Raw genomic sequence first — 22,959 nt, forward strand, 5'->3', positions numbered from 1 at the left:
AGCCATTTTTTCTGGTCTTTTTCAATTGTCTTTTGCAGAAATTAGAAACTGAGTTTTCCTGAGCAACATTTAATCCTTATATTTAGATTTCTATTTCAGAAAAATATATGGAAACTATATTATTGAACAGGATTTTGGAGCTCAGTGTTCTGTAGTAGTTTTTACAGAACGTGCCATCTGGCAGCAGATTGAGTAGACTTTATCTTATATTTCTGCAAATTGGCACTTTTTAAGAGGCTGAGCATTGGTATTTAATGTTTGTGAAAAGTCTACTAAAAATGTATTAAAAAAAACCCAAACCAAAACCCAATCCCCCAACCCAAAAATCTCCCACAAGAGTCCAAGAGTATTATAGTATTGATTGCTTAATCAGAAATAAAGCTGTACTGTACAGTCTTAAAGTGATATTTTACTTTGTTCTTACTGTCATCACCAGTATGGACAAGATCCTATTCTGCTGTGATAACTCTTGAGTCAATAAGGACTTTCTTCTTTGTAAGTTAAAAGTTGGGGGGAAGATTTCAAAATGTGGCTTCGCTTCCTTTCAGGAATTTTGAAATGTTTTGAGAAAGGAAATGGAGCCTTGTTTTCAACATAGGCAAACTGGTGGACTGTCACCAGCATGGGAAGGTCTGAGGTACTATTTCAAGGGGGATTGCAAATGAAGCCTGCTCAGAGTCCGCCACATACCCTTGAAGCCTGCATTCTCTATCAAATTGTTAGATTTGGGCAAATTAAATGGTAAGATGTGAGAGACATCAATGGTAAACTGTGAGAGACTTCACAGTTTACTTTCTTCAATGTCAGCGAATTAATCTAGCTTCTGGAAATATTTTGATAAACTGTGAACTCTGGTAAATGTCTTTCTGGAATTTTACTGACTAGCCCAGCATCTGCCATTCTTGGCAATAAACGTTTACCTTTTGCTTGCAGTTTTTGTAGTGCTCTGATTGCTTTCCAGTATAGAAATGGTGTGGCTGAACAAGATGTAGTATTCAAAGTGAATAAGTTGGCAGGAGTGCATTACCAGCAGAAAACTAATGTGGATATATAGTGGAGTAATGGATGCTCAGTGGTTTTCTAACTTGCCTTTTAACTGTAATGTTGTCTGGCTATAGCTTTATTTCAAATTCTGTAACAAGAAATGGCTAGGTTTTTAAAAATTGTATGTTGTTATGAACTGTAATATAACCCACTTGCGTCTACACTGGGGAAAGGTGAACTTTTAAAATTCAAAAGCTACCTGAAAGATCTACAAAACTAGTTTGTTCTTGTCTAAAGGTACAAGAAACCAGAGGAGCGGAGTCCTTTGATAGCTGCAATGCAACATTTTCTACCAGTTCTAAAGGACAGTTTCATTCAGCTCTTGAGTGATCCATCTGATCAGTCTGTCCTCATACAGAAACAGATCTTCAAAATATTTTATGCCCTTGTCCAGGTAAAAAATAAACTTTGTATATACTTGATCAGTAATTTAATTTAAAGCATTATGCTTTTCCTTAAAATAGTAAATGACAGAAATATTAACAATATTAGATTATATCCGAATCATTTCCCCTACTACTCAACTGTGGTATGAATCACAGGTTTTTGGTATGCTTGATTGTGCTGTACTTCTACTTTTGTACAGTGCTATTCCTGGTTGGCATTAGATAGAACTTATGCATGCCATCCTCTAAGGTAGAATGTTTGCTAGAAAACGATTAGAAAATCAGTTTTCTAATGACAGATTGTAGAGGCCAGACTACATAGAATTACCAGTGTAATGCAGCAGTTTGAAATTAAACTGTTAGTATGTTGTTAATTGCTTCAGAAATTAGTGTAACATCCATTTAAGTAGCGTCTTAGCATTGCATAAGCAGAATGAATTGGAGTAAAGACCTTCACCTTTGAGGATATTGAGGATATAGACTAGGTTGTGTTAAGTTCTTTAGCCTGGTTTTCCGAGTCATTTGCTAATCTTTCATGGTAGCTAAGTATAGACAAAGATTTGAAAGAGCTAAAATTCAAACTGTGAAAGTAACATTATTTTCAAATTGCTTTACAATAAATTTATTTTGCCTTTTTTTTTTTACATAAGTACACATTACCTTTGGAGTTGATAAATCAGCAAAACCTGACTGAATGGATAGAAATCCTGAAGACTGTTGTCGATAGGGATGTACCAGCTGTAAGTGGCTTTTGGCTATTTATGTTTTTAAGCTTTAATATTTTTCATTCATTAGAATGTTAAAAAGTTTAACTTTTTATTTCTGCATTCTTTTTTCTCAGTAGATGCCAAGAAAATAAATTTTTAAGCTAAATAGGGTGTTTTAAACAGACATGACAAATTTTGAAAATATGTAGCTTGTATGGGAGTTCCGTTTTCAAATTATAGCACAACTTATTTTGGCTTCTTGTTTCAAGAATGTGTTGACCATTTATGCAGCATATGTATGGGATTTATTTTTAGATATGCTGTACTTTATACTTCTATTAAGGTAGAAGTGCAAATGGTAGGTTAAAAGCAAAATATGCTATATAATTGTTCAAAATACATATAATTTGAACTCTTTGTGAATAGTTGGTAAATAATCTTTCTTCCCCCCCCCCCCCCCCCCCCCCCCACACCCCCCCCCACACCAACAGAAGATGACAGACCTGAGTTGCCTTGGTGGAAATGCAAGAAGTGGGCTTTGCATATCTTAGCTAGACTTTTTGAGAGGTATTTTCTCTACCATTATTATTTAAAAAAAAACCCCAAATATTTAAGTCAATAATATTGCTGCACCCTTGAATTTGCATACTTGCTTCTAATTGTAGGTATGGAAGCCCTGGTAATGTTTCCAAGGAGTACAATGAGTTTGCTGAAGTGTTCCTGAAGGCATTCGCTGTTGGTGTTCAGCAAGTAAGAAACACTGAATGTGAGGTTATTAGGATAAGTTTAGAGTTAGTAGTGATTTCTTATTTCATTACTTTCTGAAAAGGCTTCTTGCTCTTCTTCACAATTGGGGTTTTTTTAAGCACATTGGTATGGAAAGCACTGATGTCTATGGGTTAAAAGAAAAGAATGATTAAAAAAAATTATGAATTTGCCACGTAGGGCAATCCACTGAAAATAGCCTATGCAGCATTGATAATCTGTAAATAGAGTAAATGCTCTCATATAATAAGCCCTCAGATGAGCTTCAGATAAATGCTATCATTTTTTCTTTTTCTGGAGGAGATAGGTATAATATTTATGTGGTGTAGTTGACCTTACCTACCCTTTTAACTCTGATGATATAGTTCTTCTTTGACTCTATCAGTAAATACTAAGCTTTCTAGCCTTCTGCAAAAGCCTGATCAAGCAGAGGCTCACTTACAAACAGGTAAGTCTGATGGTCACTTTCCACTCATCTCCCTGTCTGGGGGTTGCCACTTCTACAGAGTCTGTTATACACAAAGCATCTTCTGGACTATAGCAGTTTCTAACCTGATGCATTAATGTTATGCCAAACTATCCTTGATTTACCTTTATTGGAGTAACTTCATGATTCAGATAGTCCTACCACATGGCAGCAACCTACAGGTTTTCCTGAAGGGACAGTATGGATTGGTGGGCACGTTTTCTTTTGAAACAAGTTTATTTATAAAAAAACTAAAAGTAGTTTTTGTGAAATTTTCTTGTATTGGTAGTTTATTATACATTGGAGCCTCCTCAGCACACGTCACCTCCTCCTCTGGCGATATTCCAAAATCTTTGCCTTCTGGCCAGTCCATAATCAATTCCAAGATTCCTGGACGACTGAGGTTTCCTATTCAAGCCTGTTGTGTGATCAGTGCGACCCACTTACTCCACGTAGCATCAGTTGCATGATGTGTACAGGGGATCCTCCCTCTGAACATCCAGCCCAGCACCAGCAGTTGGGGTGCCAGGAGGAGCTGTGCTTCAGTGCTGATCACTTCCGAAGCAGCTCAAACCCCTTCATATGCTGCCAATACCTCTTTTTCAGTTGGAGTATAGCGGGCCTCGGATCCTCTGTATCCCCGATTCCAAAACCCTAGGGGTCGACCTTGAGCCTCCCCTGGTGCTTTCTGCCAGAGGCTCCAGGTAGGGCCGTTCTCCCCAGCTGTGGTGTAGAGCACATTTTTTACATCTTGTCCTGCCCGGACTGGCCCAAGGGCTACTGCATGAACTATCTCCTCTTTAATTTGTTCAAAAGCTTGTCGTTGCTCAGGGCCCCATTTGAAATCGTTCTTCTTCCGGGTCACTTGATAGAGAGGGTTTACGATCAGACTGTAATTTGGAATATGCATTCTCCAAAAACCCACAATGCCTAAGAAAGCTTGTGTTTCCTTTTTGCTAGTTGGTGGAGGCATGGCTGGGTTTTTTTTTATCACATCCATTGGGAATTTTTGTAAAATTTCCTTGTATTGGCTCATAAATCTGTTTACACTAATGTGATTAGGTTATAAATGTAAATAGACTATTAATTATGAAAATCTCAGGGAGTGGAATGTTTTCTTCAAAGCCTTTATTTTGATAAGGAGAAAAACAGTTCTTAGTTTAGTTTCAGTTTTCTTAGTTTTTCATTCCTAATGAAATTATAATGAATTACAGGACTTTAAAAGAGGAAAAGTATCTCCTAAATACATGTTTTTTGAAGGTCATCCAAAGTATTTAAAGGGAAAAGAATATTTGTCACATTGAGTGTTAGGAAATACATCCCAACATTCTACTCAGACAAGTGGAGTCAGTGTCGCCTTCTGAGGTGCTCATCTGTCACCTGTAGATGACATCAGACAGATAATTATTACATGCTCTTTAAGACCTTACTGGTTGCTTTGCACTTCCAAGATAAAATGAAGTTCTGACAAAAGATTGTATGGGCAAAAGAAGTCTTTGAAAAGATAAATTTAAACAGCTCAGCAAAACACTTTGGTGTTTTTCTTTACCTTTTCTTTGAATCAAATTTGGTCCTTACTGTTATTGCATCTAGGAAACACCAAGAATTCAAGTCTTTCAAGAAAATTGCTAAAAAGCAAGACTTTAAAATGCTTACAGTTTCTTCCTATGCAATAATGTAACTTGTTTAGAAATACAGGTTATTCTTAAGATGCTGTCCTTTATTTCTGTGCAGAAGGTAAATCTTGGATGTATGCTCAAGAAATTGAATCCTTCAGATAAATGTTCCGGAACATTTTTGAACAGGATGTATTTCTTTACAAAAATTGGAAATCTGTGAAATAGTAAAGAATACAAATTCTGATAATAGCTTCACTGAGTTCTCTTTACTCTCCAAAGTATATGCACCCTTTTACATAAGAAGTAATAGATAAATATATGGTATGGGATTACAGGTTGTTCAAGTATAAACTTGAAACATACTGCTAATATTATTCTCATAATTACTTCTCATTGATTATTCTTTTTATCTACTCTATATCTTTGTCACATGCATGTCACCATCCAAAAAAAAAAAAAATTCCAGTACATTTAGCATTAGTTCTAGCTAAACTTAAGTTTGGCTAAAACAGGCTGAGCTGCCTAGCTGGAATACCTTGATATTTATCCCTTGTGTTAGCAGCTGTTTTGCTCAAGACATTTCTCATTTTGAAAGACCTGATGAGCCAGAACGAAGCCCTGATTGAACACTACTGCCTGGTTGTTCCTTGGCATAGTTGCAGAATTTTCTTTATTCACCCTGGAGCCTCCATCCCACATCCTGCTTTTCCTCACTGCAGTTCTTAAACCTTTTCTTCATCTTGTTAATGTTGTTACTTATTGCATCTGAATAATGAAACTGCTTAGATTTGTGAAAAGAGAGGACCAAAACACTTGTCTTAAGTAGCATGGCTGCAAAGACCATTTGTTAGGCCTCAGCTTTGTCCTTATTTCCAAAGACTATTCCACATCCCTTCACTGACTATTAATGAATTTAGGCTTTTCTGTGTGCTGTCCTGTTACATTGGAGAATCTCTCTCAAAAAAAAGAAACTTCAGATCCTTCTAAAATTCAAACACACCAGCAAACTGGACCTTCTTGTATAAGCTTTTCCACAGAGACAATTGTATTGCTGTATGTTAAGTTCTAGTTTGCTGAACACCCAGGATTACTACTTTTGCCTAGAACAAAGAACCCCTAATTTATATTTTTTTAAAATCTTTCCTGAGCTGCCACCATGGTGTGACTTAGGCCATGGAGCCTGTCCCAGATCCATGCGTTATAAAAGTTCAGTACATGATGTTAATACAGCGATGGTCATTTCTTTGTTGCTTGTGTTGAAATTCATAAAGGAAGCCAGTCTTTAGAATGTCATGTACTCTTGTGTAAAACGCGAGAAACCCCAGTCTTCATTAGTTTCCCAATTCTGGAAAGACTGTATTTAAGGCATACCATCAAGGAAGTAAAATATGTTGCAGAGTTGTTTGTTCAATAAATTTTGTTACCAGTTTGTTAGACTCTTTTTAATGATAAACATTCTTCTTAATTGTTCTAACTTCAAGAAGCATGTTAGTACTCATGTATTCGTGTTTTACTGATTTTGGAAGTGGAAACGTGTCACTTAAGGTATTGTTTTTGCAGAGAATAATTTTCTCTTTTAGTTAGTTCACAAGAGACTAAAAAAGAATTTTGACATGTGTTCTTTGATAATCCTCAAAACAGCTGCAAGTCTGAACATTTGCTCTCTTTTCCTTTCCTATCCTAAGTCAATATCTAATGCCACCAAAGCCTTGTACTCAAGTGAGGGTAACAACCAGTAATTTCTTTAAGTGCAGGAGGCTTTTAAACATGACCAGTTAAATTCTGAGGACTGATAATGCATCTAGAGCATAAAACCATTTGTAAAGCTGTGAATTTCATGGTGAATGAATGCATCCTCTTTAAACTCAAGTGTGAGGCATCTCCTTTGGGAGAAATGCTTCAGTGCTTGTGTAATAAATGTTTTCAATGGAATTACTTTTCAAAATAATGAATTTCATTTTCCCAAAATGTTTTTCTTGGTGATATTACAGATTGATAGGTGTCTTTTCAGTTCCTTCAATTTTGGATTTTTTTTAAAAGTTGTTGTTTTCTGTGAAGAATTAAATGAAGCCCTGGAAATGGGATTTGTCATTTCTCTCCAGTTGGTGCTGCTGCTCTTGAAGGTGCAGTGTTGCCACTGACCTGGATTGGACTACAAGGAAATGCCCTTGTATTACCAATACCAAACTTTCCAGTGAGCTGGGATTTAATTACTAGTAACGGTTCCATGTCCGCTTCATGTCCTTATTCGTGGAGAGCCATGGAATTTAACAAACGTAAATCCCTGTGAATAGTTCTAAACGTCACCTCAGGAGAAGAATTGAGGCCAGAAAGCCAAGGGGAGAGGCTGGTTCATCATTCTTCATACACATACATTCTTCCTACAGTGTCATTGCTGTAAGGCTGCACAAAGGCAAGGATCAGTAGACTGTGTGAGCATGGAGTATTTTACCAATCCAGTGTTTGGGCATGAATTTCTGTCCCCAAAGAGTGGCAAGATGGAATAATAAGCCTCAGAGGGAAAGGTCCCCTAGGCTATGTTGGTGATGAATTAACATGTGTGTTTTGTCTTATTAAAGGATTGTATTTTTAAAAGATGTGCAGCACCTGATATGAGCTGCAAATTGCCTTACAAAATTAACAATGACATTTAGTAGAAGGATTAGTCAGTACCCATTTTAGTCTAATGAATAAACAGGGTTTTTTTGTTGGATTTAGAGGGTTCTTATGTAGGACTAGGGGGGTAGAAGTCTTCTGGTTAAAATGGTCTGTGCTCAGTATAAGCTGTTGATGAGATCTGATTTTTCTAGGTGTTGCTGAAGGTGTTGTATCAATACAAGGAAAAGCAGTACATGGCTCCTAGAGTTCTACAGCAAACTCTGAATTACATCAATCAAGGAGTGTCACATGCAGTCACCTGGAAGAATCTGAAACCTCATATTCAAGTAAACCATTTTTGGGATTTAATACTTAGATGACTCAGTAGTACATTAGTCAGTCTGTTGTACGGTGTTTCTAGCCTTGCTCTAGAACTCAGTTTTTAGGGACCTCTGTTATAAATGGCTGGTGGAAAGAGTTTAAGCCTGTTTGGTGAAGGTTACCTTGATACATGAGCAAAGCTAGCTAATTGCTTTTTTTGCTGTCAGTCCTTTGTGCTTTAATATATTAAGGATTACAGTGTAACACAGCAACACAACAAATTTGGAGATGGTGTTAACTACTGAATTTATGGCATTGAATCATTTCCACATACCATTATCCAAAGCAAATCTTATAGCTTGCGCTGTATTGTACCTCTACCTTAAGTTCAAAGATCTCTTTTTTTGTAAGGTAGCACATAAAATCTACTATGTCCAAATAGTTTTAGAATGTTACCATTTTATATGAGAAGTGACAGGATGGACAAAATCTGTGAAATACAGGGCAGAATATGGAGAATGATTTAGTAGTGCTAGCCTTTCAACTTTTTTTTTATTGCAGGGAATTATCCAAGATGTTATTTTTCCATTGATGTGCTATACAGATGCTGATGAAGAGCTTTGGCAAGAAGATCCATATGAATATATTCGCATGAAATTTGGTGAGAATTTGAAATCTACTGATGTTAAAATATGACTTCACACAAAGATGGGATTTTTATAGTTTTTTGTGAAAATAGAGATGGCTTTAATCTTAAAAGAAAGTTTGTATTATCCACATAATATAACTTCATATAGGTAACTTTTAGATATACTGGTGGAAATGATAGATAACTTGACAGTCAACAATGACACAGGTGTTTCTGCACTTGAAAAAGTAGCTAACTTTGACAGTTACAAAGCTTTTGTTATAAGTCAAACAGTCCAGGTCTTGCTAACAATAATTACGTAAGTTTAATGTTATTAAAAGTTTATGCTTTACAACAGCTAATATTTCAGGCCCTGGAGTTTTTACGATCTTAAGGAATTTCACACATGGCTCAGTTCAGAACAGATTTACCGTAATGGTAAATGAAACATTATGAAGTAAGGCTAGCATTCCAGACTTGTCTAATTTCACCTCCTGTGGCTGGCTACTTTGTTGTTGGGGTTTACTATAAGTCTATGCAGTCCTTTCAGGCTGGGGAAGGAAGAAGATAGTTCAGACTTGCTGAACAAATTCTTCCCTCCACTAGGACTTTTATGTGGCTAGAACAAGGAATCTTGATGGGTTTGGGATTTTCTTATCCCTCAGGTCAGGCAGACCTGTAAACAGTAGAGATATTATACAAGGCTCTGATAATCTTCTGCAGAGAAATAAGAAACTGAGCATTTTAACTCAATCAATTATGTGTGCTTGCCTGTACAGCAAATAACATATACATCAAAAATTGACCGCTGTGTCTGCTTCTACTGTTACAAAAGATTTATCTTAAAAATAAGGAAGACATAAAATTTCAAATCGGACATGTAGAGCCAGTGATCACGAAAAAGGTGGAACATATGTATCGGGAATCTCCAACCATGTGTTACTGTTGTTTGGTCTTAGAATATCTGTAGTAAGAAAGCATGATTAACCACCTGAAAAAAAAAAGGAAAATTGTTGCTCTTTTGTTTCATATTAAATCATTAGGTTACATTAGGATCATGAACTGTAGTAAAGGACCAAAATTTATAGCTGTTATGTTTACTTAATAGATATATTTGAAGACTTCATTTCTCCAACAACTGCTGCTCAGACTTTATTGTTTACATCATGTAGTAAAAGGAAAGAGGTAAGCTATTCAAGGATTTTACTTAAATACAATGTTAGCTAGATTTAGTTTATAGTCTCCACTTGCTGAAAGAACTACTAATAAAAGTTTCACTTTTCTGCTCTCTGTCATAGTACACTAAAATTTATCATTTCTCTCAAATTTATTTTGCACGGGTCTATTTGTGATTTTTGTATTTGCCAATTCCCCTAGGACCTATCTATCAAGAATGTTGTGTGATTATAACAAAGACATAAAACATTATCCAAATTCCAGACTTAGAGCAGATTATTAGAGATTTAAGCATTTCACATCACTGAGAATGGTACCTGAGACCATTGATTGAAATACTTTGACTAACCTTACATGTAATCTAGGTCTTGCAGAAGACAATGGGCTTTTGTTATCAGATCCTTACGGAGCCAAATGCTGACCCTCGTAAGAAAGATGGTGCTTTACATATGATCGGTTCTTTGGCTGAAATTCTCCTAAAAGTAAGCATAACAGATCTGGTGGTTCTTTCGGTTCTTTTTTTTTCCCTCCTTTGCTTTCTTTCACATATAGTGTCTTAGAAGAAATGAGAATAGCTCTTTGAGTTTACAAGTTTTTGAATCATTGCCAGTTTTTTTTAAAGCTGTTGAACTTAATTGTTTTGGTTTTGTTGTCAGTTTAATCACACAAGTTTTATTAGGTCATGTTCAAGTTCAGATTATTGTTTTAAGTTCCTTTAAGTTCTCTGCTTCTAGTAAGAATTGCTACACCATTTCCTGCGCTACACTTAACTACGTTCACTGTTTTTGTGGAAGGAAGGAAAAAAAAAATCCATCCAGTGAGAGGCTGGTGATTTAACAAGATCTTTTCTGTGTATAGAAGAGAGGAAATAAAGTGAAATTAGCAATCTTGTTCAATTAGAATGGTAGCAAAAAAGATGCAGGGCATGGACTTGTATTTGGACCATAGCTCTGAGAAATTTCCCTGACTGCTCTTGCTTTTGATACCAGAGTAATGTACTGCCAAGCAAAAGGTGTCTCTAGGAGTCAAAAAGTGACAGGAAAAGTGTCACTATTTTGACTGAAAATTATAAAAGTCCATATAGGATCCAAGTTTAATTACTAATATGGGATTTCATTGTTGCTTAATGGACTTTAATAAAGGGGGAAGTTAAAAGTCTGAGGGTTCTGTTATGCTGTTCACACTTTTATATGTGACTTTTTTTACTGGATTAGAAATGCATTTTTATATAAAGTTTTAAACTGATGTGTTTCTATTCATATTCTGACAGAAGAAGATATATAAAGATCAGATGGAATATATGTTGCAGAATCATGTGTTCCCTCTTTTCAGCAGTGAGCTGGGTTACATGAGAGCACGGGTAAGAAAGTGTAAGATTTACTGTTAGGATACACTGTCTGTTCCAGAAGAAGAGTTCAGGAATATTCTTTAAATTTTTCCCTCTAACAAATGCACTCCTTTCTGCACCTTTTCTGTAATAAATTGTATGCTTATTTCAGAGATTAGTAGCAGTCTTTGTGTGATTATAGCTAGCTACTGTGTAGTTTTAAAATGGCTGCAGAATTGTGTGCATAGTTTTCCATCTGTGTCTGGTGGTATGGTCTATTTGTGTTTTGCATTTAGACTGTACTGCTCACATAAAACCTGTGGCCAAAGATGAACTTGAGATCATAGTACTGGTCTAGTGATGTCTGAAAGACAAGCCTCCCACTGGCCAGCCTCCACACTCTCAAACATCTTCACCTGTTAAAAAGTTTTACAGTATCTTTATTCAACAGTAGTTGTATTCAGATTTAATAATTTGTGTAGGTTATGGGTATATGAGTAGTCGATAATCCTGTTTGTAGGTTTTGTAACTCTGAATTTGTTCAATTCTTTCAGGCTTGTTGGGTTCTTCATTATTTTTGTGAAGTCAAATTTAAGAGTGACCAGAATCTCCAGACAGCCTTAGAACTCACAAGACGGTGTCTGATAGATGATAGGGAAATGCCTGTGAAAGTGGAAGCTGCAATAGCACTTCAAGTTCTGATCAGTAATCAAGAGAAAGGTAGCCCTCTTTTCTTCAAGCTACAGCAAGCTTTAATGGAATAGGCATTAATACTGCAATGTTCAGGGAGACTTATTCTGTTCTTTCCTGATGTTAATTTACTTCTTGCAATTGTAATTTGTAATCACTTACTGTAATTTTCCAGCTGGAAAATTTTATATTTTTTATAAATAACATTATCACAATTTCATGGTACAATAAATCCAGTTCTAGAGCGCCTAGTCATTGAATCAGAGATACAGTGGCAATATAAGCATATCTGTCTCAGCATACATTCATTCATGTTAAAATTCATTTTTTTAAAAAAGTTGTCTTTATCCTGGCAGGCTTAGTATTCCTGAAGCTAGCATAAAAGCCATAAAGCAAACATAAGTTATTCCTGAAGCTAGCATAAAAGCCACAAAGCAAACATAAGTTCTATATCAAATAATTTGGCTAATTTTGACAAAATGCATATGTACCCATTCCTGTTCAATTAAAATTTGCATTGATGGGTCATCTTGCATTCCATAAAGACTGTAGAACTCTGGTTTTCATACTTCAGTTGTGATCCTCTTGGTACACATTTTTATTAAAAAATTGTTCTGAATGTTAGTATTGCTATAATGATTTATACTACCTATGGTTTTGGCATATTAATGCCAAAGCACTGAATATTAATAAAGTATATATTGACTTTCTTATGCTGATACTGTAGTTTTGTAAGAATGTCGATTCAAGTATTTCCACTTGTTTTACAGCTAAAGAATATATTACTCCATTCATTAGACCTGTAATGCAAGCTTTACTTCATATTATAAGAGAGACTGAAAATGATGATCTTACTAATGTGATTCAGAAGATGATCTGTGAATATAGTGAAGAAGTTACCCCAATTGCAGTAGAAATGACACAGCATTTGGTAAGACTTTCTGGTGACTTAGGAAGATGCTTAATATGTGAAAGATTGGTATTTAAAATTAAGATAGTTATCCATCAATCAATAGCTGTTGTTACTCCAGTCTGCTTAAGTGCATTGATACAAGTAATTTTCTTCTACATTTAGACTGTTTTTTCTCAAAAGTAGCTTCATAACTTGAACTAAATGGAAATTTCTAAGAACAATTGTAGAAAACTTTGTACGTATTTTCTCCTGATAGTGTTAGTAATGAATTTTGGTAGCACATTTTAGGTAGTCTCTACAATGTGACTTAGCTTTTCTGTTTTAAAATGGGAAATTAAAGAGCAGATTTTTAATAAAAAATTTGGTGTGAAAATAATGTTATGTTGTATGTAATGTGAAAATAAAGTTGAATCTGCAGGAGAAATTCAGAGCTTAAATGGCCATACCTAGCAAGTTGTACTAATGGTTTCAAAAGCAGAGGTCAGCTCAGTGCTTCCCTATTAAAGGCGTTTGCCTTGGAGTGAAAACTAAATTGCACGTCCTCTCTAGGAATGCCTGCAAAGTGGTCCAGGCTAGTTCAGCTACCAATTAAACCTTGTGTCAGGAAAAACTTACTCGTAGAAAATGTGTTCTTTTGCATGGAAAGTAATGTCATTTTATCTTTTTATTCATGACTGGATAAAGGATAACAGCTCAAATGGCTTAACATGCAAATTTTATCAATCTTGAAAACAAACTCTGGAATGGAGCAGTGACCTAATATTCACACACGTTTTCTTAGCAGAAGTCCTCCTTAAATTGTGCAGAATACCAGACTTGCACAATTGTTCTTCATCTCCAAGCACGTCCTCATTAAATGACATATTTATGGGTTGTTTTGCTATTACATGCAGGCAATGACATTTAACCAGGTGATCCAGACTGGACCAGATGAAGAGGGCAGTGATGACAAAGCAGTGACAGCAATGGGAATCTTGAATACTATTGATACGCTTCTCAGTGTAGTTGAAGATCACAAGGAAGTAAGTAAAAATTACTCTAAAGCTAATATGTATTGTCTAAGACACTGCAAGTCTTTTGTAGTTCCAGTGTTCCTGACATGGTTATCTGAAAAACTGTCCTTTCAGCCAAAAATATCTTAAAACAGAAAACAGTATCATGCAACAAGGCTGTAACCGAGTGGGTCACATTTCTAACACAATATGTGTAGTAATAGAGCATAAATATTGCCACAGTGTTTCCCATAAGAATCCAGGTTCTTGTTCAAATAGGTGGAAGCAACTTGTCTTCTAGTGGATGGAACTCTGTCAGCTCAGCTAGAAAAACCCATCTGATTTGATGAGGTCTGCCCTTCAAAGAAAATAAATAAAACTTCAGTTAGCTTTGAACATTGACTCTGCTGACTTAGTTTGCTCTCTGCAACAGAATCAACGTCTGTAAATACAGCTGTTGTGGCTATGCTAAGTAATAGGGTTTTTTACCTGCCTAATCTGCACAGTAGAATTCTCCAGTGTGATGAAAACTTCTGTTATTTAGTTTTGTTGTACTGAATGGACTAACTTCTGTCCAGAGTACAGCTTGTTCAAAAGATGCTATTGCTGATTAAAATCGTTCTTGACAAAGTCAGCCACTGTTGTTTGATAAATACATTATAGTTTTTTTTTAGTGACTAAACAGTTCAGTAATAAATCGTACTCTCAGGGTTCTGAAGACTTTACTAAGGAAGCAGCATAATAGGAATTCTGAATGCCCAAGGGTGGAATCCAGTGCTGCCATGCAATAAACCAAGTTCGGCTCATTTACTTGTTGCTAAAGCTGCTCGGCAAGCTTTTCATGTACTTGTTTTTGTCAGCAAATTCTTGCTATCTATAGTTTGTGTAACAATATGCTAGTCCTGAGGAACTCAATTGTAAAATGTTGATCAGTAAACATTTATATTTAGAGACATCTCACACAGGATGACCAGTGTTCCATGATAAGGTATTTAGCTGGTTAGTTTCAAATCCTGTCCTGCATAGCTAAGACCAGAAACTCAACCCTTATTTGTCCCTATGCAAGGTAAGTGCCCTAAACAGGTTAATGACTGTTTTGTTAGCTGTTCTATGGACTAATAAATAGTAATTGGGAAGAACGTCTGAATCTGTAGACCAGCATTTAGACTGATTATCCACATACCATATGAACATCCTAAGCTAGGCTTGGGAGATGGTTTGGTATTTGTTTTTGGTTTTGTTTTTTGAAATTTCACTTTTCTGGAACAGCACATACTTTCTGCAACTTCCATTGCTTACCCCTTTGATATATACATTTACTTACTGTGTTTTAATGGGACTGAACTGTTGCATAGGGTTACTGTCAGGCTGTTCTTTCTAAAGGATACCCTATAATGAGATTCTTCCAATATTCAAAGAATATTCCAAAACCACCTCGTATTAAAAGCTATCTTACAAATCCTTAGCTGAGTGCTGCTTTTATATCTTAAGTGCTGTAAAACACGAGAAATTTTGAATTGTTTTCAGAAGACTATATTGTATAAACTGCCTTAAGTAATTTTACTGTAAAATGTGTTTCATTTAATCTCCAAAACAGTCATAAATCTCCTTTTTTCAGATTACCCAGCAGCTGGAAGGGATCTGTTTGCAAGTGATTGGCACAGTTTTGCAGCAGCATGTATTAGGTATCTGTACTTTTGTTGGCTTATTTTTTAAGCGTATGGGATTGGCATTAAATTTACCTAGATTCTGTTTGTTTTAGAGTTCTATGAGGAGATCTTTTCCTTGGCTCATAGTCTGACCTGTCAACAAGTTTCTGCACAAATGTGGCAGCTTCTTCCTCTTGTTTTTGAAGTCTTTCAGCAGGATGGCTTTGATTATTTTACTGGTAAGTAATACAAATAAATCAGAAAGCCAAATGGTTTCATATATGTGATTTCAACCATACAATTGCATCTTGACTGAAATGTTAGGAGAACACTAAGGTGAGGTTATGTTTGAAGTATTTTATTCTGCTGTTGCTGCAACCAGACTTGTTTTGCTAAGGCATCTATGACTAGATGCACGCTTATCTTGACAAACGTTAAGCAAGAACTGTAATTAACTTACTAATACATAGATTTCAACCTGATTTTAACAGCTTGTCTAATAAAACATGCAAACAATATCTAACTGTGATCATTCTTTTAATACAGACATGATGCCTCTCTTGCATAATTATGTTACTGTTGATACAGATACACTTCTGTCAGACACGAAATATCTTGAAATGATCTACAGTATGTGCAAGAAGGTAAGTAGATTCCTTTGTGATAGCAAAACCTGTGATCTCTGAAGTAATACACTGTTAAACTGGGTACTTTTTTCCACAACAGCAGACTGAAACTGAAGAATTTTGATGTCTGCTCTTAAAGCATTATGCTATTTCACATCCTCTGCGATTGCACAAATTATTATGTTATTGCAGAGAAATTTAAAGAGGTTGCATCAAATTTCAGATATATGCTTTTGCTAAAAGGGAAAAGTAAATCATACACAACAAAAGCAGATTAAACAACCCAGGTTTTTGTGCATGCGTGTTTTGTGTAATACACTTTGTGCGTGCAAAACCCGCATATGCATATTGCAAAAGGTAGATGGTTTCTTTTATCTGAGATTTGTAGCCTCACTATGGCTAGGATACCACATACCATACATATGCTAAAGGCCTTAAATCTATTAGCTAAAACAAGTGGAGTAGGGAGGGAAAGTAGAGGGATAGGAATAGGAAGTTATTTTCCCAAGTTCATGTCAAGGCAGTGATGAAAGCTGGGAGCAGACTGCAGTTGTTTTGACTCAGTCCAGTCACTTTTGGGCAGTGTTTCTGTATTTAACTTAGCTTATCAGCTCCTGTGTATTATAGGTAGCTACCAACTGGGCTTTCTTTATCCAATCAATATGTAGAATACAAAGCTTTCCAGAATGTTAGCCCTATGTGAGGAAATGAACACTTCTTTATAAGATGGTGTTAATATTTTATAATCTCTAATAGTAATCTGTGGGGATTTCAGTTTTCCCCTTCTGGATATCGTGTGTTGTGTCTATATAAGAACTATGGTGAACTGTCAGCTGCCCTGCCCATGGTATTTTCTGAGTAATTCTTTTGAAGATGTTTAAATATTATAGTGAATAACTCTTGCCAGCCTTTGTTTGAAAGCAAGTTGCAACCAGGCTGATTAGGCTGATTGTAAATACTTGAACATTTTTTATATATAAAAAAGAAAATTAGCCTGTTATAAACTCTTAGTCATTAGTGTTTTATTAGCTGAGCATAGTGAATCTTCAACACACAAGTTTTAGGTATTGCATGGCCTCCCACTGGATATCCCAAATTTGTAAATACAATTTTTACAAAATTCAGTACATGAATGCATTAGAAAAATTTTTGGTTTGTGTATGGAAATAAACCTTTGCAAAATTGCAGCTGATGCTTACACAGTTACTGTTGTAAGCTCTACATCCATAGAGTTATTGAATATTTGTACGTGTAGATTAGTTTTACCCGCATTCAGCAATGTTTCAGTTTCTAGTTGTGACACTGAGCCATTGCTGTAGATTTGGCTGCTTCACTGACAGATGTTTATGCTAGCATTGTAATAGAGTGGATAAATTTGTATCAGCTTTTCAAAGCAAAGCAGTATATAGAAAATACTTCTTGAAGGGATATAATCAACAGTAAATGTTACTTTTCAGGTCCTTACAGGAGTTGCTGGAGAAGATGCAGAATGTCATGCAGCAAAGCTGTTAGAAGTAATTATTCTTCAGTGTAAAGGGCGTGGCATCGATCAGGTTGGTAACAACTTTGGTTGCTACAACTGATATTTTAAGAAGATTTTATTCTCAAATATGAATTGATTATGTATTAACGTGAGTTCTGTTCCGAGAAGTTTGTGTAGTGTGACTAATAATCCTGTCTTCTACTTCAATGTTACTCATTTAACAGCACTGCAGAGAGGGTTAGAGGGTTATTGTACGCTGTCTCCAGAATTTAGGACACTGCAAAACTCAAGTGTTTTCATGAATCTGGAAGAATACTGTTTTAGGGGTATCTTGGTTCTAAAAGTCAATTAATTATATTCTAAGTTAATTCTAGTGAATATTTCATGAAAATTATTCAATCTGTCAAGTTAATAGCCTTGAAATAAATAAGAATGAAAATGAAGTTCCTAGAATGCCAGTTAATGCCATAGAGGAACCAGGGTCGTCTTTATGCACATACGAAAGTTGGAATTTGAGAGATGAATTTGTGTGCTTCTGCTGTGTACATGACAAGCAGTATATAATAGCTGTTTAAACATTTTTTGCACGCTTTTTAATACTTATGGATATGGTCCCTGGAAACTTGAATTTTTAATTTATTTCAAAGAAAATCTTCTGTAGCAAATTTTTTTTTTCAGTGTGGCATCTCTGAAGAGACTACTCCTTTGAATAGCTGTTTTCTTGGAATGTTAGTAATAGCTCTTGACTTTGTTGTGGATATTAAAAAAGACTAAGTTGGTTTTTTCTGGACTTCCTAGTGTACACATTTCCTCTGTTTTTCATTTTTAAAACACAAGATTATAGAACCAGGAATTACATCTACTGTGCATGATGTCAGAAAATCCCTGTGCTCAGAGTAGATTAAATTTTTTCACCTTTTCATTTCATCTTCGTGTATGACCTCTGCTGGCAGTTAAAAATTATTCCCATTTTATGCCCTCTGTATTTATGTGCCAGACTGGTTTTATGCCATTTCTCAACTTTACTGTGAAATACAGAACTACAAAATTTATTTTGGTAACTAAATTTGTAATGGTCTCACTCTTCAGTGCATACCTTTATTTGTGGAAGCTGCGTTAGAGAGATTGACCAGAGAAGTGAAAACAAGTGAACTGCGAACAATGTGCCTCCAGGTTGCCATAGCTGCTTTGTATTACAATCCTCATTTACTATTAAATACATTGGAAAATCTTCGTTTTCCCAATAATGTGGAGCCTGTCACTAATCACTTCATAACACAGTGGCTTAATGACGTGGACTGTTTCTTGGGGTAAGTGTTTCTAATTTTGAAGATTCTTCTCTGTGATACACCTCTGTATTACCTGCTTGTAATCATAACAAAACTTGCAACTTTTTTACTCTTTTGTTTTGTAGACTTCATGATAGAAAGATGTGTGTGCTTGGCTTGTGTGCTCTTATTGATCTGGAGCAAATACCACAGGTTTTAAATCAAGTTGCTGGCCAGATCCTGCCAGCTTTTATCCTTTTATTTAATGGATTGAAAAGAGCATATGCCTGTCATGCAGAGCATGAAAATGACAGCGATGATGATGATGAAGCTGAAGAAGATGAGGAAACAGGTATGGACACTGAAACATCGCTGTTACTTTGTATTTCTCATTTTTTCTGATGGAGATTCTGAGTTCCTTTGTGGAATTGTTCAGAGTTCCCTAATTCAAAAAATCAAAAGCTGCAGTAGAACACTGGGTATCTTTTAATGACTTTGAAGTATATCTGACTTACTTTCCGGTCCCTCTTAAAAACTAACTTCCTAGGCTGTCTCTTCAAAGTCACATCAAGCTAGCTTTTTGTGTGTGGATGCTGTCGTTGCTGAAAGGAATTATTATTGGGGCATGTTTCCCATTTGAGTGAGGGGTAAGAGTCAGTAAAAGGAGTTTGCAGGAATCCTTCTAATCCATTGTACAGTTTGGACTATATATTACAAACTGTCCCATGAGCTGCTGGTGTTTTAGCTGTGTATTGAAAATGACAGTTCTTGTTATATTTTTTTTTTCCTGGACTAATGTGATCTCAACTTCATCAGCCTTTATAGACTTTCTTCTTCATACAGTCATTTCACAAACTTTCACATCTTTTGCCATATTCTTCATATGAAGTTCAAAATTACCTACAATTTCCCATATACTTCTTTCTTCCACCTTTCCCTATACTCTGCTTAAGCTTTTAGTTCTTGTTCCCTATTTTTATCTTTCTGTCATCAGCCTGGTGTCTTTGAGTGTGGAAAACCGTTCCAAACAATCACTCACAAAGGAGTATCTGTTGGTTTTCATCTATCTACTTAAAGCCCAGTTTCTTTTTGATCTCTGCTGTTGAATTCTGGACTCTCCAGACTGTTGTCATTATACATCATTCATACTATTACATTTTTTATTTCTCAAGCATTCTTTTCAACAGCCCTTTTGAATGTGCCTTTAAAAGTGTTTTCATCAAATTATTTCAAACTTTCTTTGGAGCACGAATATTGCTTTGCTTAAGGTTTTATCAAGTGCTGTTCCAAACTATCGGTATATACATTTTTGTGACAGAGAAATTTTCCTTTCCCACTTACACAGTTGGTGTAAGTGAGGGAAGAGTGTCTGGGGGGGGAAGACCATGGCACTAGGAGAGGAGTTAAATGAGCTTCCCCCTTTCTAGTCTGCACTATACCGTTATCAGTTCTATTGCCTGTTTTGCATAATCAGCCACCTACCTAAAGAGTTGTTCTTGCTATTCTTGAGATAAACTTTTTGTGTGTGATATTTATCTCAGAGGAATTGGGGAGTGATGAAGATGACATTGATGAAGATGGTCAAGAATATCTAGAAATTCTAGCAAAACAGGCAGGTGAAGATGGAGATGATGAAGACTGGGAAGAAGATGATGCTGAAGAGACTGCTTTGGAAGGCTATTCCACAATTATTGATGATGAAGACAACCCTATTGATGAATATCAGATATTTAAAACAATTTTTCAGAGTAAGTAACTTTATTTCCTTTCCTGGCCAACAAGTTGTTATTTTAACTTAATTTTAGTTAAATTAGAACCTGTTGAAAGCTTCCAAACAGGCTTTCCAATATGAGCTTTGAACAAGTTCCTTCTTTGGAAAAGGGAAGCCGACTGCTGTGGTTTAACCCGGCAGGCAGCTAAACACCACAAAGCCGTTTGCTCACTCCCCCCCCTCCCCGTGGGATGGGGGAGAGAATCGGGGAAAAAAAGTAAAATTCGTGGGTTAAGATAAAGACAGTTTAATAAGACAGAAAAGGAAGGGAAAATAATAATGATGATGATGATTTTGGACATGAGGAAAAATCTCTTTACCGAAAGAGTGGTTAAACATTGGAACAGGCTGCCCAGGGAAGTGGTTGAGTCCCCATCCCTGGAGGTATTTAAAAGACGTGTAGATAAGTGATGCACAATGCAATTGCTCACCACCTGCCAACCAGTGCTCAGCCAGTTCCCAAGCAGCAGTCACCGCCCCCCCGGCCAAGTCCCCCCAGTTTATATACTGAGCATGACGTCATATGGTATGGAATATCGCTTTGGCCAGTTTGTCAGCTGTCCTGGCTGTGCCCCCTCCCAGCTTCTCGCTGGCAGGGCATGGGAAGCTGAAAAGTCCTTGACTAGTGTAAGCACTACTTAGCAACAACTAAAACATCAGTGTGTTATCAACATTATTCTCATCCTAAATCCAAAACACAGCACTGTACCAGCTACTAGGAAGGACATTAACTCTATCCCAGCCGAAACCAGGACACCGATATTAAACTTTCAGAGCAGGGGGAGATGCTTGAATGAATTTATGGTGGGATGGAAGAGGTCAGAGGTTGTATTAGTGTTTTTAAATGTCTTGAATTATGTAACCCTAACAGAGTATTATTCTGATTAAAATGGTAGTGAGTTAGTAAGCTTTGAGTTACAGAACGTTTTAATGAATACTTTCCTTTTGCTTATGTTTTCTTTCTCTTGCAGCAATTCAGAATCGTAACCCTGTGTGGTACCAAGCTTTGACACAGGGTCTTAATGAAGAACAAAGAAAACAATTGCAGGACATAGCAACTCTGGCAGACCAGAGGCGGGCAGCACATGGTATTTTTCCTCCTTTATACCATTAATTGCTTCTTTCACTGTTTGAATGCTGTTTATGTGCTCAAGAAGCATAATACAGAAAATGCCTATAATCCAAGCCTGATAATGTTTTCATCAAAGCAGGGTTGTTTTACACTCCAGAGATGTTCGAAATCTCTTTAAGATTGTCAGGTCACAAAGCCTCAATGCACAAATTGTATGGCGTACCACAGGTGTAAGGAATGATAGAAATGTCTTAATGAAGTGGCCAAGTAAATAAAAGCATATTTGTCATAATTGCTTGGATCTGAAAACAATTGATTTGATTACCTGAAGGTGGATGAACTCTAGGTATGGTAACAAACACATTAAGTGGCTGACAAATTATTTTCTGATGTGACCTAGTCCAGCTAGGACAGACAATAATTCTATGGGTGGGAAACTACCAAATTATGGAATTAGTATCCATCTGTAAAGCTACATTTTTAAGCCTGTTAAATATTTCAGATTGTTATTCCTCAATACAGATCATACAGATCTAAAAATATAGGAAGTGGGCAGATCTTCAGTTTTCTTCTTTTTTTTGCACGCTTTCCCAGGTGTTTGAGAGTAAACCAATATATATTGCTCCCTAAAGTCAAGGCTGAAGTTTGAGTGATCAGTCCAGTCTCACATCCTGCATGTTATTGAGCAATTACTACAAGATGTTTCAAAATAGAAGTTCAGAAATCTTTCAATAAAAAGATTGGTAGTAAGAATGCACATTTTAGAAGTAGTTTTTGTCAGAAAACAGCCGAAATTACCTCACAAAGCTTTAAGTGTCCAGAATCGTCCACTTTTAATGGTTATAAAATACAGTTTCACTGTGACCCCTGTCAAGCACTAGGCATTGTACTGATGAGATTATATTCTACTTGTGCATTTTATAAGAAAGAATGGGGTTTTTTGGGTTCTTTTTAGCTGCTTATTCATAGAGCAAGTTAGGTTCAGATTTTGAAGTTTAACTTGAGCAACTAGATCCTTACAGGAAATTCTTGCGTACTATCAGAGCATACTGATATTCCATTTAGGCTACCTACCACACATGGGGACATCCTGTTAGAAGGATTTGGAATATAATTATCTCTCATTAATGTAGCTAAGCAGAATTTCCATAAGCTAAGAGATTTGTCTTCTGTGCACTGTGGAGCTAGGAGGGAACAAAGTGATGGCTCCCCAGGTCATGTTCTCCTTCATCAGCCATGGCAACATTTTTCTGGCCTGTTTCCAAAGAAACAGACAAAATGCAGATCCTCTAGATAATATGAGCTGTCCTGTATTTCCAGAAAGAGAGAGATTGCAACTACTTTGAGGTAGGAGAAAGCTCTTAGACTGGAAATGAGACATTAATAAGCATTGTTATCTTGAGCTGGGAATAATATAAGCCGTCTTCTGCATTATCTAGATTGTAGTAAAGGTAGATA

The 22,959-nt window shown here is 36.2% G+C and overlaps 1 protein-coding gene across 1 annotated transcript in view; it reads left to right on the forward strand.

The window, feature by feature from the left end:
• Nucleotides 1-22,959, forward strand: part of IPO7 (importin 7) — a 32,788-nt gene that overhangs the window by 7,282 nt on the left and 2,547 nt on the right. Inside the window, exons 5-24 of the mRNA XM_009288806.2 lie at nucleotides 1,282-1,438; nucleotides 2,081-2,177; nucleotides 2,629-2,704; nucleotides 2,803-2,887; nucleotides 7,798-7,932; nucleotides 8,468-8,567; nucleotides 9,643-9,719; nucleotides 10,076-10,192; nucleotides 10,981-11,070; nucleotides 11,592-11,757; nucleotides 12,498-12,658; nucleotides 13,534-13,662; nucleotides 15,251-15,317; nucleotides 15,395-15,520; nucleotides 15,828-15,925; nucleotides 17,365-17,460; nucleotides 18,480-18,700; nucleotides 18,805-19,010; nucleotides 20,200-20,406; nucleotides 21,401-21,517. Coding sequence (XP_009287081.1) covers nucleotides 1,282-1,438; nucleotides 2,081-2,177; nucleotides 2,629-2,704; nucleotides 2,803-2,887; nucleotides 7,798-7,932; nucleotides 8,468-8,567; nucleotides 9,643-9,719; nucleotides 10,076-10,192; nucleotides 10,981-11,070; nucleotides 11,592-11,757; nucleotides 12,498-12,658; nucleotides 13,534-13,662; nucleotides 15,251-15,317; nucleotides 15,395-15,520; nucleotides 15,828-15,925; nucleotides 17,365-17,460; nucleotides 18,480-18,700; nucleotides 18,805-19,010; nucleotides 20,200-20,406; nucleotides 21,401-21,517 — 2,528 coding nt within the window. The remainder of the gene's footprint in view (nucleotides 1-1,281; nucleotides 1,439-2,080; nucleotides 2,178-2,628; nucleotides 2,705-2,802; nucleotides 2,888-7,797; nucleotides 7,933-8,467; nucleotides 8,568-9,642; nucleotides 9,720-10,075; nucleotides 10,193-10,980; nucleotides 11,071-11,591; nucleotides 11,758-12,497; nucleotides 12,659-13,533; nucleotides 13,663-15,250; nucleotides 15,318-15,394; nucleotides 15,521-15,827; nucleotides 15,926-17,364; nucleotides 17,461-18,479; nucleotides 18,701-18,804; nucleotides 19,011-20,199; nucleotides 20,407-21,400; nucleotides 21,518-22,959) is intronic.

Source organism: Aptenodytes forsteri, unplaced genomic scaffold (genome assembly GCF_000699145.1).
Source record: "Aptenodytes forsteri isolate BGI_AS27 unplaced genomic scaffold, ASM69914v1 Scaffold8, whole genome shotgun sequence".
Taxonomy (NCBI): domain Eukaryota; kingdom Metazoa; phylum Chordata; class Aves; order Sphenisciformes; family Spheniscidae; genus Aptenodytes; species Aptenodytes forsteri.